This window comes from Manis javanica, chromosome 8 (assembly GCF_040802235.1).
Source record: "Manis javanica isolate MJ-LG chromosome 8, MJ_LKY, whole genome shotgun sequence".
NCBI classification, from domain to species: domain Eukaryota; kingdom Metazoa; phylum Chordata; class Mammalia; order Pholidota; family Manidae; genus Manis; species Manis javanica.
In genome coordinates this window covers 37,614,690-37,630,716 of record NC_133163.1, presented here as the reverse complement: position 1 = coordinate 37,630,716, position 16,027 = coordinate 37,614,690, and the positions used below count along the sequence as shown (strand labels likewise).

Below are 16,027 nucleotides of genomic sequence, written 5' to 3'. Positions count from 1 at the left end.
AAATACACCTGTTTGGGGCTTGTATTTTATCCTCTTCTTTAAGCAAACAAGACTGTTTGTGGCATGTATATGCTTCATTTTACCACAAAGGATTGTTCTGGCAAGATGTACACTTTTTATGAAGGGTTACGTAAAACTCCTTTACACCCCAGGAAACAAAGCAGAACAAGCACTAGTGTTAAACACATTCACGGTGCTGACTCTAAAAATACTGTATGAATTTTTCTTGCAAAAATAAAAAATAAAAATAGTTCCTAAATGAAATTTCACCATAACTGTAATGTAATTTCTAACCAGTTAAGGAAAGGTTTACAAACAATATTGTTCAGTCATTTGCAACCCTATTTTATATAACTTACAAATTTTCCTGAACTTGTTTTCCTAGGAAGGGTCATTTCTTTTTAGTTCTCAACTCTTGTTTTTTTTGGGTAATTGCAGTTTCTAAAATACATCAGTCGTACTTTTACTTATGAGCATAAGTGGCATTCAAGCTATGGTAGGTTAACCTCGGTAGCTAAAAAATTCAATAGTTGAAAAATTGAGCTCATTTTTCATGGGACACAAGCCATGAAAAATGTGTTCAAAATGGAGTTGACATCCTACAAATCTAACTCATTTTACTTTAGAGAAAAGCAAGGGATGATTCTTCTCTGACCCTATTATTGCTTCCTTTAAATTTATATGGATTTGATGAACCTGCTGCAAATATTTGAGCAGAAAATGATTGGAAATATCGTTTAGCACTCTTTTACCTATATAAATTAGACTGTCCCCAAACATGTAATTAAAAAAATTTTGTCACTTCCATACATTACCACTGACTTTTTCTTATTAATACATCTATGGTCTCTGAATTTTTAGATAAATTTACTATCGGTTAAATAATTTACCTGGTTCATGAATGGATAGAAACCAGCTTTATAAATCTAATTTAGTTGCATTATAAGTACTCCAATATAATAGATGAAATTCATTTACCTCTTCATCACTCTTAGTCACTACTTAGGTCCACTGTGATGAGGTACAAAGATTTAGAGTAAGATGATCTGTACTCACGCCCTAACTCACTCACTAACTGGTAAGCCACTAAACCTTCCTGAGCCTCACTTTGCTCATCTCTAAAGAAAATTACTGAAGTAAGCAGCTTCTTTTGCCCTCTGAGACTAGCATTCTGTGTTACTAACCTGACCATCATTTCAGAAGCCATTTTCACAGTTACCAACATGGTGGTACAAGCCACCTTTGGCTGTGATCAGCTCTAGTCTAAATGGTATTGTTCTATGTTGCCAAAGAAAACTTAATCAAACCCTCATGCAGCCCATTAAGCTGTAACCAGTACTAATGTTCTTTGCTGAAACAGCATTACTAGTTTTCACTAAGATTCATCATCTCATTAGTGGTCCAATTTCCAAAGTTACCAAGCAAAGGAAATTTTTCATAAGAAACCTGAGAAGCAAAATCTCTAAAACTGTTACACATTTGCTACTACATTAGGAAGGTTCACAGTACCTAAGATAGCCACCACCTCATCATCCTGGATGACTTCCAAGGATCCTGATACCACAAAGCAGAGGGCATCCACACTTTCTCCAGCATGGTAAATGAGGTCTCCAGGAGCACAGTGAATAGTTTGGAACTCTACCGCCAAGGCACGCAGACACCCATCGCTGGCCAATCGAAAAGCAGGATGTTCATTAAAAACCTTCCGGTTTAGATGAACACAGATATCAGCTCTCATATCCTTGGGACAGATGGAGAGGACCTGAAAAAAGTGAAAGATGAATAAGTGAGAAGAAAAAGGAAAGGACCTACTTCAGAAAAAAAGTCATCTAACAAATACTTATCTGCAAAACACTGCACTAGATATTGGAAAGGCCAAGTTAAAAGACATGGCTCTGTTCTCTAGGACCTAACAATCCAGGGAGATGGGCTGAGGAGCACATGGACCTTTACAATCCAGCACCACACAGTACAGTTTGTAATTGGGTATGGCTCTCCTCATAGAAAGAATAGTGTTTAGGTGGTCACAACAAGTTTCAGAAAAAATGTCTAGTCTCTGTTTTAGAATTTTTTCATAAAAAATCAAAATTCAGTATAACGAACTTGTTCCATATTGGAGGTAGATTCATATCAACCTGTTATAAGAAAATAAAATCAACAGAAGCACCCTTGCAACTTGTTATGCTGGCAACTGGCTGTTATAACTCCATTTTTTATGTTTTTCACTCTGAAATATTTTCATTTTACAAATGGACTTATGTCCAGGGAGTGAAAACAGTATGCACCACTATGTGGGCCTTAGGCAACTGGAAATGTCAATGTCCGCAAGGTGGGCACATCATTTTGCATGGCAGCCCTTGCTCATTTTGGTCTTTCACTCCTAAAGACTGCTGAGGGCAACAGCAAAATACAAGCTTTAGGCATCCTTTAGAAGAGCAAACAAATGGCAAAAACATACCTAGAGAGCTAGGATTAGAGAGGTTTTATTGCCTGAAGCTTTCAGAGCAGGCAATTTAAAAACTAGATTAAAATGGACATTATCATCACATTTAATCAGAGCATCATTGAGCAAGATGGGATGACAGAAGTCAATACTACCCACTTTAAAGTTGCATGTGCAAACTCAGGATCCTCTTCCAACCCTGTGGTAAACTATTCCTTATATTGAGAAATGCTTTTCTTTGATAGGCTTTCAATTTTTCAAGCTGAAGTCTAAACTAACTTCTCCCATTAAGTTGTACTGAATAATGTTTAATATAAAATAGTTTTCTTTCCTGTACTAATTGCATTTTAGCCTTTTAAAAAATTACGGCTGGAAATATCCCAAGTATTCCGTTTATTTGGGGCTCACTATCAAGAAAAGCTGGTTGCTTCCCTGTGTAGAAGATGAGTCCATCATAAATGCAAAGACCATTACCTAAATTGTGCTTCAGTGTCCCTTTCCTTAACCTTTCCTAATACTGTACATATTATTTCACATCACTTAGGCATTTCTCTGGGATTTTCTCATACTCCTTTGAATTCCTGTAAGCAGGAGCCATCAGCTACCTAACTCTTGGAAGTCTCATTTTTGAGGAAAGGAATGCCTAACAGAAATTTAAGAGCAGTTCACTTCCTTCATATCAGTTTTTTTCCATAATAATTTTCTTTAATATATTAATTTTTAGTGGCTTCTAACAACAACAGTTGTGCAATAGGCACTAACTGAGCTCTCCTACGGGTCATGCCACTGAATTAAACCCCTGAAACTACTTGGATAAATTAGACACTCTTTGCCTTGGAAGAGCCAACCATGAAGTAGGGGGAGGTAGGCATGTGAAGAGACAATTATAACACAATGAGGAAAGTGCTATGACAGTGTATGGCCAGGGTGAATGGGGGTGCATATTGCCTAGAAGTCATTACTTATGACTTTGAGGCAGCATAAAAGATCAGGCTCAAGAGGACCCAGGTCTGGGTACAAATCTATCACTTAATACCTCTGTAACCTAAATAATTTAATCTCTCTAAGCCTCATCTATGAAATGGGATGAAAGTGCCTATTTCATAGGCTCATTGCAAGAATTAAATAGCTTACCCTTGCACACAGTAGGAACTAAAGAAATGCTAGTTTTCATTATCTCTATTGAGCCTAAGAATTCCTACAAAGTTTATGTTGCTTTAGCTCTCTAGAAAAGTACTTTGCTTTTCTTTGTTTTCCACCCTGACTAAATTCTGTATCTTGGCTGTTTGATGACTTTCCAGGAAAAATTAAGACAATATTTCAGCATGAATCTGAAGGTGGTTTCAAGCACTAGCTGAAGTTAATGTTTTACATAACTTGAAAATGAAATTAGTATTAGGAAGGCAAAAAGGTAAAAAAATTGAAAATATATATATACACACATGCATAAACATTACACTGAACAGCTTAATGGGAAAATGGGTCATTCTATTTCTATTCCATTTCCCTTACAGGATTTCGACTGTTTTAGATGCATTTTGGTAATAGCCATTTTATGTCCTTTTAATTATTTCTTTCAGGATTCATGCAGCAAATGAAATCTCCCAATGTTTGCAATATTCTTTGTTTAGTGGCATGGCAAAAGAGGTTTTTATTACACTTTAAGTGCATCTTTCTTTTTTTCATTTTACTTCACTTATGACACTAACTCATTTATTATTTTTATTGATGGTATATACTAAAGTCTAGATGTCATAAAGTAACAAGTTAAAACTAAGTGTTAAGTTAGACCGAAGTCACACCCAGTGGCAAGCTTTTTCCCTATCATAGATAGAGCATGTGGCTTACGGTGTATCTGTCATCAAAATATGGGTATCGTGTTATTTTTCTGTAAATAAAAGGACTGGTAAGTGTTTTAGGCAAGGTAAAATTTAGCTTGACATGATAAAATAAAATTACAATTCAAGACGAATCTAACATCTAGTCCATAGTCCCAATTTCAATACACTATGCCTTGAATGTGATATCCAATCTCTTGTGGGTAGGTTCCTCATGGGTATCTAATAGTGATAAACAAATGAAATTACATTTAAGTAGAAAATATTTGGGTAAAAATGACTGTTACTGTCTCCAAAGTTGTTTATTTATCCCCTCTACATGTTAGGATAGTTATAAATTAAAGATTCTTAAGACAGTTAAGTTTTTCACTTGGAAAGAGTTATGGCATATATAAAGAATCATTTTTAGAATTCTGTAAACCAACCCTGAAAAAAAAATAAAAGGAACACTACAGTTTGATAAAGAAAACTTTTTGAAAGAATTTATGATACCAGTTCCACTGAACCCAAGATCAAGAGGTATCTTAAGAGATATCCTTTAGGTACCAAAGACCTAACCTCAACAATGTGATAAAGAATTTTTAGTAAAATACAAATATGACTATGTTACCTTGCTTTCTTAAAATATCACTGGCTTGTTTCTCCACCAGGCAAAGCTAAAGTCTTCACCAAGCATATGAGGCTCTTTATGATGGGAGCCTCCACCAGCCACATCCCTTACTACCTTCCTCCAGCCCTGCATGCCAGTCACAGGATATTTCTCACTTCTCTAAACCTGCCATACTCTCTCATGACTCTGCTTTGCATATGCTGCTTTTTTTGACTGGCATATCCCATCCTCCCTTCTCTGCCTAGGCACCTCTGATTCATCCATCAAAGCACAGATTGTTCCTCTCTCTGTCATAAATACAATTTATACACAGCTCTAGCATAGAATTTGGTAATGTATAAAAGGGGAAAATGAGAGTAAGAGGGACTGTGATCTGTATTTTTTTAAATAATAGCACGCATTAAATTATCAAAGAATTGAAAGGACTTTAGCTCAGAGACTTCACATTTTTATTTTCAGCAGCAAAATCATTTTTAGTTTTTTAATGAAGTCTTACCTTATGCCCAATATAGAAAGCTGATATAAGCAGAATTATTCTGGGTGAAGCTCTGGTGGGAAAGCAGAGTCCCAACAGGGCTCCACAAAGGTACACTCAGTCATTCACTTAACTCATGGTTATTAAACACTGATTATGTGCAAGTTACACGCTGGCTCCTATGCAGGCCCTCTAAATCCATGAACAAAAATTCTCACAGTGCTTGTCGCCCTGGGGCTTTCAGTAAGAGAGAACTTGAAAAATCACTGTTTCTAGTCTGATGCCCCACTTCACACAAGGCAAATTATAGCATAAAGATTATGGGACTAACTCATGGGCTCTCAATAAATTACTAGCAACCCCCAAAACTTGGGTTCCAGCTCTTAAGCCATGGCTCCTCAAAGCTCCACCAGGAATAAAATATAACATCTGGTATTATCTGATATTTTCTAGTTCTTTGTGTACTACAAAAATAAGAATTTCTGAAAATCATTCAAAGTACAGTTAGTCAAAGTACGGTTTATTTATCAAGAAATTAGTAATGTCTCCCCACCGTCAGCACCACAGAACAGCCTAGATTTCTTTCCAAATTTGTTTCAGTTCTAAACAATTTAATTTCAGCTCCAATAAATGTCTTGCATATGTTAGTGTGTCGATAAAGACGTAAGGATTCACTGGCAAATTGTTTATTTACCTCATTACTATCTCACAAAAAGAAGTCATCCTATTTGGGATATAGGTTTTCATGTATATGCAAAAAGGATCTAAGGTAGATATTAGCATACAGTAAACACTGGTAGTTGTCATTCTTCTTAGGTCCCTTCTTCCATCACTTTCATTCATTATGGTGTTAGTAATGTTGCAAAAGCTTATAAGAAGAGTGAGATTAAGTACTTTAAAAAACAGTTAAACCAAGACACTCCTGAGGAAATAGTTGACTAAAGAGAGTCACAACACTTTATCCTCTCCTACTCATTCTTTGAATTACTTTAAAAAGCATTTTAACAATCATTATACAAAATATAGGAAATTAAAAACCATAAAGAAGAAAATAAAATTTTTCTATTATTTATATACATTTACATAGGTATACATCATTTTCATAAAACTTGAATCTCTAAAGTTTTATTTCCTGCTATAATCACCTGATATATTATAATCATTGCCATGCCATGAAATACTGATTTAAAAAAATTATTTCAATCATTGCATAATACTCCATCATATAATTGAAGCAAAACAAATTTAACCACTGCCTTATAACTGGATATCAAGGTTTTTAGTTTCCCATTTCATAAATTAAGTTATAACAAATACCTATATCACATTGTCTAAGGACAGATTTTTTTACAAGAAAAATTAGTGGGTAAAATATAGAAACATTTTTAAGTCTCTTGATAAACAGCTTCCCAGAAAGGTAAACCAAATTACACTCTAAAAAGTAGTAGATGAGAGTATCTTACATCTTTTTTAATAACTCCCTCTAAAATCTTTCATCTGTATTTGTCAGAGAAAAGGCAATTTCACCTGAAACAAAAGTATAATTGTATAGTGTAATGGGACACAGGCTGGAGACCTTCAATCTTTGGAACTAGTCTTCTATCACTATTCCCTTCTATCACTATTCCACAGATTGGTCACTTTTAATTAATCTATAACACATTTCTAATGTGAAAATGGGGAAAACGGACTTAATTCTACTTTAAAATGCCTGAAGGTAGTGAATTAAACAAGGCTCCCTCTCAACGTCTCTTAATGCTCTAAAATACATTTATTATATATTTATAATAATAAATTTTTAATAAATAGGTTTATTAAATATCTATAAAGTCCTCCATCAGAAGTAATGTATTATCAGCTATTTTTAATAATAATTGATAATGGAGATGATCCCCCTGTTTTCTTTTTTAGGACAAAGAAATAAATGCATTAATGACATTTTGATAGGCTTGAACCTTCCACTGATCTTCAAAATCCCTGCTTCATTTGATGCAGTTAAGTTGTGCATTACTAATTAATCTCTCCTCACCAGTCCAACTGAATTGGTATTAAGTTAGTGAAAATCAGTGGAAAGATTCAGCCAAGTGAAATTTGCACATATAACATTTTTTACAATCCTTCCTGGGAATGAGGAGTTCAAACACTGCCAACAAATGAAGTAGAGTCCTCTACAGGAATTCAATTCTCATTCATTTTATGGGAAGAAATGAAAGCTCACCTTATTTTGTAAGAAAAAAAAAAGCAGAGGCAGGCAGTCATGTGGACTAAGAGACAGGAGCTGTCTGAATGTTAGTCTGATGATTTCTGGGGTTATCAAAACCTCCAAGGAATTAACTCAGGAAAAATGTAATGAAATAAAACCAAAGCAAATTAACTTCCATTTAACTTCCATTTTTTTTAAAAATAAAAGGTCATATTTAGCAACAGAAGACAGCTCTAACCAGTGAGAGATTATAGGTTAAAATTTGTGGGTTTCACTTCAGAGATAAATTTCCTGCAAATAGACCACATACAAAAGTGAGACTTAGGTTTTTCTTTAAAAAATACAGAACCAATTCTACCAAGTTTTTATGGTTTTGATTTTGCAATAAAGCAAGTATTGAAAAGAAACAAACAGCAATTACCAATTTATAACTTGTTAAAGCTCCTATTTTGGGCCATAGTTTTCCCAAAGTTAGGGCTCTGGATGAAATTTAGGGTTTCTATTGTTCTCGTTTCTTAATCTCATGTCTGTAATTTTTTATGTGTATATATTTTACTAAATAAGAATACTTTACCACCTGTGAAGATATTTTCTAAAATTAGAAATACATTTTAAAATATATTTGATTAATTACACACAAGAGTGGAAACAATATTGGAAACAATATTGCATGATCTTTTTAAAGACCTCTTAAGACAAATGATGTTTCCAGCTTCTTTAAAAGAATTAGTTTCTCTAATATACTGTGGTTGGAAGTGAACTGGCACTTCCATTACCTAGCTATACTGACAGAAGTTAAACATTTATATATATATATATAATATATATACATATATATAATATATATATACACACACACATACCTTGGATCCAGCAATTCCACTTCTAGGTATATGACCAACAGAAATGTCTATATATATGCACCATAGCACATGAAGAAGAGTGTTTGTAGCAACACTATTCATAATAGCTCCAAACTGAAAATTACCCAAAGATCCATAAATATTAGAATAAACATATGGTGGCATATTTATGCAATAGACTGCTATACAGCAATAAAAGAGCACTGCACATAACATAGATGAATCTCAACAACATGTCAGTTGAAAAAGAGCCTGACACGAAAGAGTATCCTCACCATAATTCCATTTATATAAAGTTCAACAACTGGCAAAATCAATAAGTGGTTTTGGAACCCAAAATATTGGTAACACCTGGAGAGAACACGGAAGGGCTTCTGCGTTCCGGTAGTGGGGCTTTTGAACCCACGTGTTCAGTTTGTGAAAATTTTTCAAGCTGTTCATTTATGATGTAATTTTCCCACTTTTCATCATTATAGCATATTTCAATTTTAAAAGTTTACATATGCTATGATAACTATGTGAAGAGATGGATGTATTATTATATAATTATTTGAATATGTATATGTAATCAAGTCATGTTGTACACCTTAAATATGATTTTTATTAAACACAAAAATTCAGCTATTTTTAAACAAATAGGTATTTATCTAAAGAAGATGAATAAAACAGATATTGGGGCTGACAAATCAATAGTGACAATTATTTCTAAAATGATTGTGATTATGAAAGCTTATGTCTCAACCTACTATCTTTCCAGTAGAGAGAGCAAACTCTACTCCCTAAAGGTATGCATTGGCTCTCTTTCAAGTTATTTATGCCATTTAATATATTTATACACATACATGCATATATACCAACTGTAAAATGTAAAGGTAAAGGAAGTCACAGAGTAGCAAATGAAGCAAAGGATATGTGGGTTGACTATTTATATTGTATCTAAATCCAAAAAGAATTTAAGATCTGATGATCCAATCATAAAATATAAAATATATATATATATATATACACACACACACACACACATATACATACACATATATATGCACAAATTACATATGTGTGTATATATATGTGTGTGTTTATATAGATAGATAAAATCAAGTACATATAAATAAAAACTAGAAACTCTTAAAAAAATTGGGAAATCATTAAAGTGGAAGAAAAATTAAATGAAATAAACAAATTACCAATGCTTAGACAACTGAAAATACACTGAAACATTTTTTCAGAACTCTAACACTCACATATAGATTACTGATATGGTGGGTGTGTACATATACCAATGTGTGTATGTGTAAGAAACCACGTACTCATAAAATCAGAAACCTTTCACAGAGCATCAAGCTCCTCCACCCATTCTCCTAGGGTGCTGATATTCATCAGACTAAACCCCAATCAATATGTTCTTATTGAGTGAAGCCTGTTATGTTATTACTCATAGTTAAAATAGGGTGGTAATAGTACATTGAGTTTTGTGATAAATTGAACCTTTCACTATTAGTAAAGCACCTCAGGAATTTAGCTCTTTGGGACCTGTGGAATAGACAAAAGGGTATAGTTATTTGACTATTTATATTCACAAGTATGCTTTCTAGCATTTTCTAATGCTGTAATTCATATATAAGTAAAATATAAAAAACAACATATAAACTATAATAAATATAATAACAATATAATAGTACAGAAAATAAAAGCTTAAAAGTTAAGAAATGAAAAGCTTCGATTGAAAAAGATATTTGCAATACATATATCCTACAAAGAAGTCATATCCAAGATATATGAAAAACTCCTATGAGTCAAAAGAAAAAAGGTAGATTACCTGATTTAAAAAAAAAAGCTCAAGACTTGGACAATTTACAAGAGATTATCTAAATGGCCAGTGTAATTTTAAAAAGTGATCAAAACCATTAAGTATGGGGAAATGCAAACTAAAACTACAATTAGATACCACTACACATACATCCACAATGGCTAAATATAAAAGGCTGACAGTATCCCAAGTCTTGGGGAACATGTGGGACAACTGAAACTCTCTCGTATTCTACTAGGAATGTCAAGAGCACAGTCACTCTTCAAAACTCATTGATGACTTTTAATGAAACAAAACTTCTACCAATACTATAACCTATCAATTTCATTCCTATGTATATACACCAGAGAAGTGTATAAATATGTTCATAAAGATTTGTACAAGAATTTTGTAACATCTTTATTCATAACAGCCAAAAATTAGCATCCACCCTAATGCCCATCAGCAGTAGAAAGATCAGATAACTTTTGTCATATCCATACCATTGAATACTACCTATGTACTGCATGATTCCATTTATTTGAAGTTCAGCATCAAAACAGTGGTTACAAGAAACAACCCAAATGTCCATCAGCTCATGAATGGAAAAACAAAATGTGGTTAACCCATTTTATTCAGTCATATTCAGAATACCATTCAGTCATAAAAAGAAATGATATGTGCTACTTCATGAAAGAAACTTGAAAATTTGCTCACTGAAAGAAGCCAGTCACAAAAGGCCACATACCATTTGTGATGTGATTTCCACTTATACAAAACATCCAGAATCAGCAAGTGTATAGAGCCAGAAAGTTAATTAATCCTTTATGATGTCTTGGGGGACGGGGTATAGAAAGTACCTGGTAATGGGAACAGAGTTTCTTTTCAGGATGAAAATGCCTCTGAAAAGTGGTGATGGTTGCACAACCTTGTGAATATACAAAAAAAACATTAAAGTGTACATTTTTTAATGGTGAATTTTATTATATGTCAATTATATCTCAGTTTTTTAAATAATGGTTACTTTGGCAAGGGCAGTAATTCTTTTGACAAGACATTGGGGAGAGATTTCTGGGATGATATAAAATTTTTTATCTTGATCTGGGTAGCAGTTACATGGTATATAGATATGTGCAAATCTGTTTATCTGTATGCCTGTGATTTGTACATATTAAATGTGTATGTACACGTGTGTGTGTACCTTTCTATGATAAAATACTATTGGAAAATTGTTACTATCACCATTCTTCTCCAACCACTAAAAATACTGGCATTAGGCAAATTTGCTCAAAAGTAAGTTAAACCACTTATGGAATAGAACATTGCAAAAAATATGACTACCTAATTGCATTCAATAATCATACAATACTGGATAGAGTGTTTACTGTATGTGAAACACAGATAGCAGGCAGCATTAGAAAAGCAGCTCCAAACAGTTTATGCATGCAGTTTACCAGTCTCACAAGGAAGACGAGACAAACTTGCAAGTGAGTCAAAGTTACAGGGAAAGACTAGGGTGTTGCAAAGGCAAGCTGGTTTAGGGGAAATAGGCAGCAGCTCAGAAGAGGACGTAGGTAAAGAATGTTTGGCAAAAGTAAGCTGTCTACAGAAGCCAAAGCAAAGTGAAAGCTTGGCCATTTTATAATAAGTGACTTTATGATTATGACACCTCTGTGTTCAGTTCATGTAGTGTCTACAATTTTAATAAAGTTTATATCAGTGCTGTTGATAAGACTTAAAAACAGAATGGTTAACACTGATCTTTATTTGTTTACTTGGTAGTATATATGCTGTTATAGCAACTAAAATGTTACAGTATTTTTAGGACCAAAAATAAGCAAACTTTTCTTTTTGCATGAGTCTATTCAGTAGCACAGGGACTATATATATATATATATATATATATATATATATATATATGTGTGTGTGTGTGTGTGTGTGTGTGTGTGTGTGTGTGTGCGTGTGTGTGTGTGTGTGTGTATGTGTGTATACACACACATATAGACATTTATTTTTTTTAAGTTTAAGAAATTTCTTTAAAACTCATTAGTATTCTACAATATCTTAGAAAACAAATTATCATCTTTTTGATATAGCATGTTATGTTGAAAATATTAAAAGGACCTTGGGGAAATAAACCATAAATGAATTTTGGTTTATATATTAGTTACATTGATATTTGCCACCAATGTCTTTATTGCTGAGAAACTAGCCATGTCAATAATCAAGCTTGCAATTTTCATCATCCAGAGAAATAGCCATGAATACCAGAATAAGTACAAATGTCCATAAATAGAAGACTGTCACAGAACATGGAGGATTTACATGTAACAAATGTCCCAGACACCACTTAATGCCTCTAGGAACCCTTCCAGAATCCCAGATGCTACAAACATGATCTAGTTTCTGTCCATGGCAGATCAAATAAATTTTGCAAGACTTGAGTGCTGACTATAAGGAAAAGCAATAGATGAGAGCCTAAGGCCAAAGAACTATTTTAATAGACTAAAACAAAATGATGAACATATGGAAACCAAAACTTAAAACATAATACAACTTATAATTTATAAAATGAAATACTTAGGTATAAATCTAACAAAACATGGACAGGATTTATATCCTGAAAATTTAAAAATGCTGATGAAGGAAATCAAAGAACACCTAAATTAATGGGGAGAGACACCATATCAGTGAATTGAAAGACCCAACACACTAAATATGCCAATTCTCCCCCAAATTGATCTCTAAGTTGAATGCAATTCCTATCAAAATCTTAGGAAGGATTTTTTGTAGCTATAGAGAAGCTTATTCTAAAATTGATATGAAAGCACAAGATCTAGAATAGTTAAAACCACTGAAAAGGAACAAAGTCTCCTTTTCACTCACTCTCCTCAATGTTTTGACATACTGTCTAGCTAAGCAATCAAGACAGTGTGGTATTGGAAGAGGAAAGATAGTCTTTTCAACAAACGGTGCTGGAGAAGCTGGACATATATTTTGCCCCCATCCTTAAAAAGTAAAGAAAGCCAAATTTCAACTTAAACCTCACACCTCATGCAAAAATTAACTCACAATGCATCAAAGACTTAAATAAAAAAATAAAAGACTATAAAACTTATAAAGAATAAAAAGACAAGCTACAGACTGGGAAAAAATACTTGAGAATCACACATCCAACAAGGGATAAATATCTGAAATACATAAGAAGTATCAAAATTCAATATTAAAAAATATCCAATTAGTGAATAGACAAAAGAAGTTTGAAGAGAATATATAGATGAAAAGCAAGCACATGAAAATATGTTCATTATCAGCCATTAGGGAAATAAAAATTAAACCTACAATGTGGTATCACAGGCAACCACAGTGAAAAATAATGATAACCCCAAATGATGTGAGGATGCAGAGAAATTAGGTTGCACATATGCTGTTGGGTATACAAAACTGTATATCTACTCTGAAAAACAACATGACAATTTTGTATAAAACTAAACACGTGCTTAGAATTGCACTCTTGAGTATTTACCCAGAGAAATGAAGATGCGTGTTCACACAAAAGCCTGTACATGAAAGAACTTATTCACTATGTAAGAATTTGTTCACCATGTAAGAACTTGTTTGTTATGCTTCAGAAGTTTGGAGACTGTTGAGAACTAGGCTTGGGGTTGATTAATGATTGTGCATTGAGTCCCCTATACAGAATTTTATTGTTGTTAACCATTTGATCAATAAATTTGAGAGATGCCCTCTCAAAAAAAAAAATTAAAAATTGTGCTCCACAAAAAAAAAGCCTGTACATGAATGTTTATACCAGCTCTATGTGTGAAAGCCCCAAACTGAAAACAACACAAATTTCCTGTAGCAGGTGAAGAGTTGAACAAAGTATAGTACATCTAAGCCATGGCATGCTTCTCAGCAAAGAAAAACAGGAAATACTGATATGGACAACAATTTGGATGGATCTCAGGGGAATTATGTGCAATGAAAAAACTGCTCAAAAGTATGAAAAAACTCTCAAAAAATTTATATATTTCTATTTATATAGCATTGTTGAAATGACAACATTAAAAAGATAGAGGATAGATTTATGGTTGCCAGGGTTTAGGAAGGTTGGAGGAAAAGGAGTGCTGTGGCAGTATGAGGGGCACACAAGGGATCCTGGGATGGAACTGCTCTGTATCTTGACTGTGGTAGTGGCTACATGAATCTATGCCTGTGAAAAAATAGTTTGATGTAGAACCACACATGCACAATACACAGAGAAATGGGTATGTATAAAACTGGTGAAATCTGTATAAGGTTGATGATTCATATCAAGGTCAATTTGCTAATAAGAGAAACTGGGCAAAGAGTATATGCAATCTCTGTATCATTTTTTATATTTGCAGGTGAATCTACAGTTTTCCTGAAATTTAAAAATATTAATTATAACTTGTGTATTAGCAGAAACTAAAAGTTTTGTCCCTCCCTTTGAGGAAGGGATAAATAGCCCTATGATCAGAGCCCCTAGAACATCAACTAATTACAGGGCATTGCATTCAGTGTAATTAACACACTTTTATTAAGTGTTATGTTTCATAAAGCCAAAAATATTTGAGAAAGCCCCTCGGTAGAAGAGCTGTCTGTATGCCCCAGATTTACAAAGTGCCAGCATGGCAGGTTGAAGAGCTGTCTCCCCAGGGACAACTGCAGTTTGTCTCTCTGCTCCAGGGACCAAATGCCAAACTCGTGACCTGAGGCATTAACCTACAGCACAAAGCCCAGGGTTTTGGCCCAAAAAACTTTGCTGAGGAAAATCAACATTCAACCTTGAAATTTATAAGAGAGCTCTACACAAAACACTCTAGTATCACTTTCTTAAATGCTCTAAGCACTTCAAAACTGCATTGAAATTTTCATTTAAAGAAAGAGTTTCTCTGGCCCTTGGTGATGTTTTATACCTGAACAAAACCTTTATAGTATTATTTTCCCTTTAATGAATGCTTTATATGAGGTTTGCAAATTTTATCTCATCCAATAAACTGAGGAAGCAGTGTTAAAGAAAAGGGAGTAATTGCTTCCATGACTAAGTTCCAAGAGGCTTTCAAATCACTCTAAAATATTTTAGTTCTGTTATTGTTTGTATTTCATTTGCTCATTGACTGATGGTCACCTATGAATGCCAGAAACATGTTATGTCTTCTGGATACAGACCAAAAAATAAAAAGGCACAGCCACTATCTTCAGAAGTTTCTAGTGTATTGGCTGAGATATATTAACCACTTTATCAATTAGATGTGACTAGCATTCTGGGAAGACCTGAGTGACTTAAAAGGTATCCTTGGAGTCAGCAGCCTTATGCCTATTTGTGAAATGGCAGTATCTAGTATTTTAGTGGAACAGCAAATCAAATTTCCCTCTCTGAAGGTTCAAACACAGCTCAGCAGGGATTCCAATATTGTTTTCTTAGATTCAATTGGTTCAGACTTCGAAAGAGACAGCAAACATCAACAGCTTACTTCTAACAAACACTCTACAGTGCATGTATTGGTATTTCCATTTTACAAAGGTTAGTGATAGACCCACGGCCCAGGTGACTTTGAAACCCTCTTGCTCAGCATTGATTCTGGATACAGAGACAATCAACAGAAAGTCATCCCAAGTCAACATGTAACAGCTGGAGGCATATTTGACTACAAAGCCTAAGCAGAATGCTGCCTAATAGGGCTCTTACAATTCCATGTGGCCCTTTCAGAAACATTCCCTGAAAGATTCTCAGATTGGAACCCTAGTGCCTTTTGTAGAGCACAATTCATCTAACACCCCA

The 16,027-nt window shown here is 33.9% G+C and overlaps 1 protein-coding gene across 1 annotated transcript in view; it reads right to left on the bottom strand.

The window, feature by feature from the left end:
* KCNH5 (potassium voltage-gated channel subfamily H member 5) overlaps nt 1-16,027 on the bottom strand; it is a 320,361-nt gene that overhangs the window by 74,515 nt on the left and 229,819 nt on the right. The window contains exon 9 of the mRNA XM_037006649.2: nt 1,510-1,762. Coding sequence (XP_036862544.1) covers nt 1,510-1,762 — 253 coding nt within the window. The remainder of the gene's footprint in view (nt 1-1,509; nt 1,763-16,027) is intronic.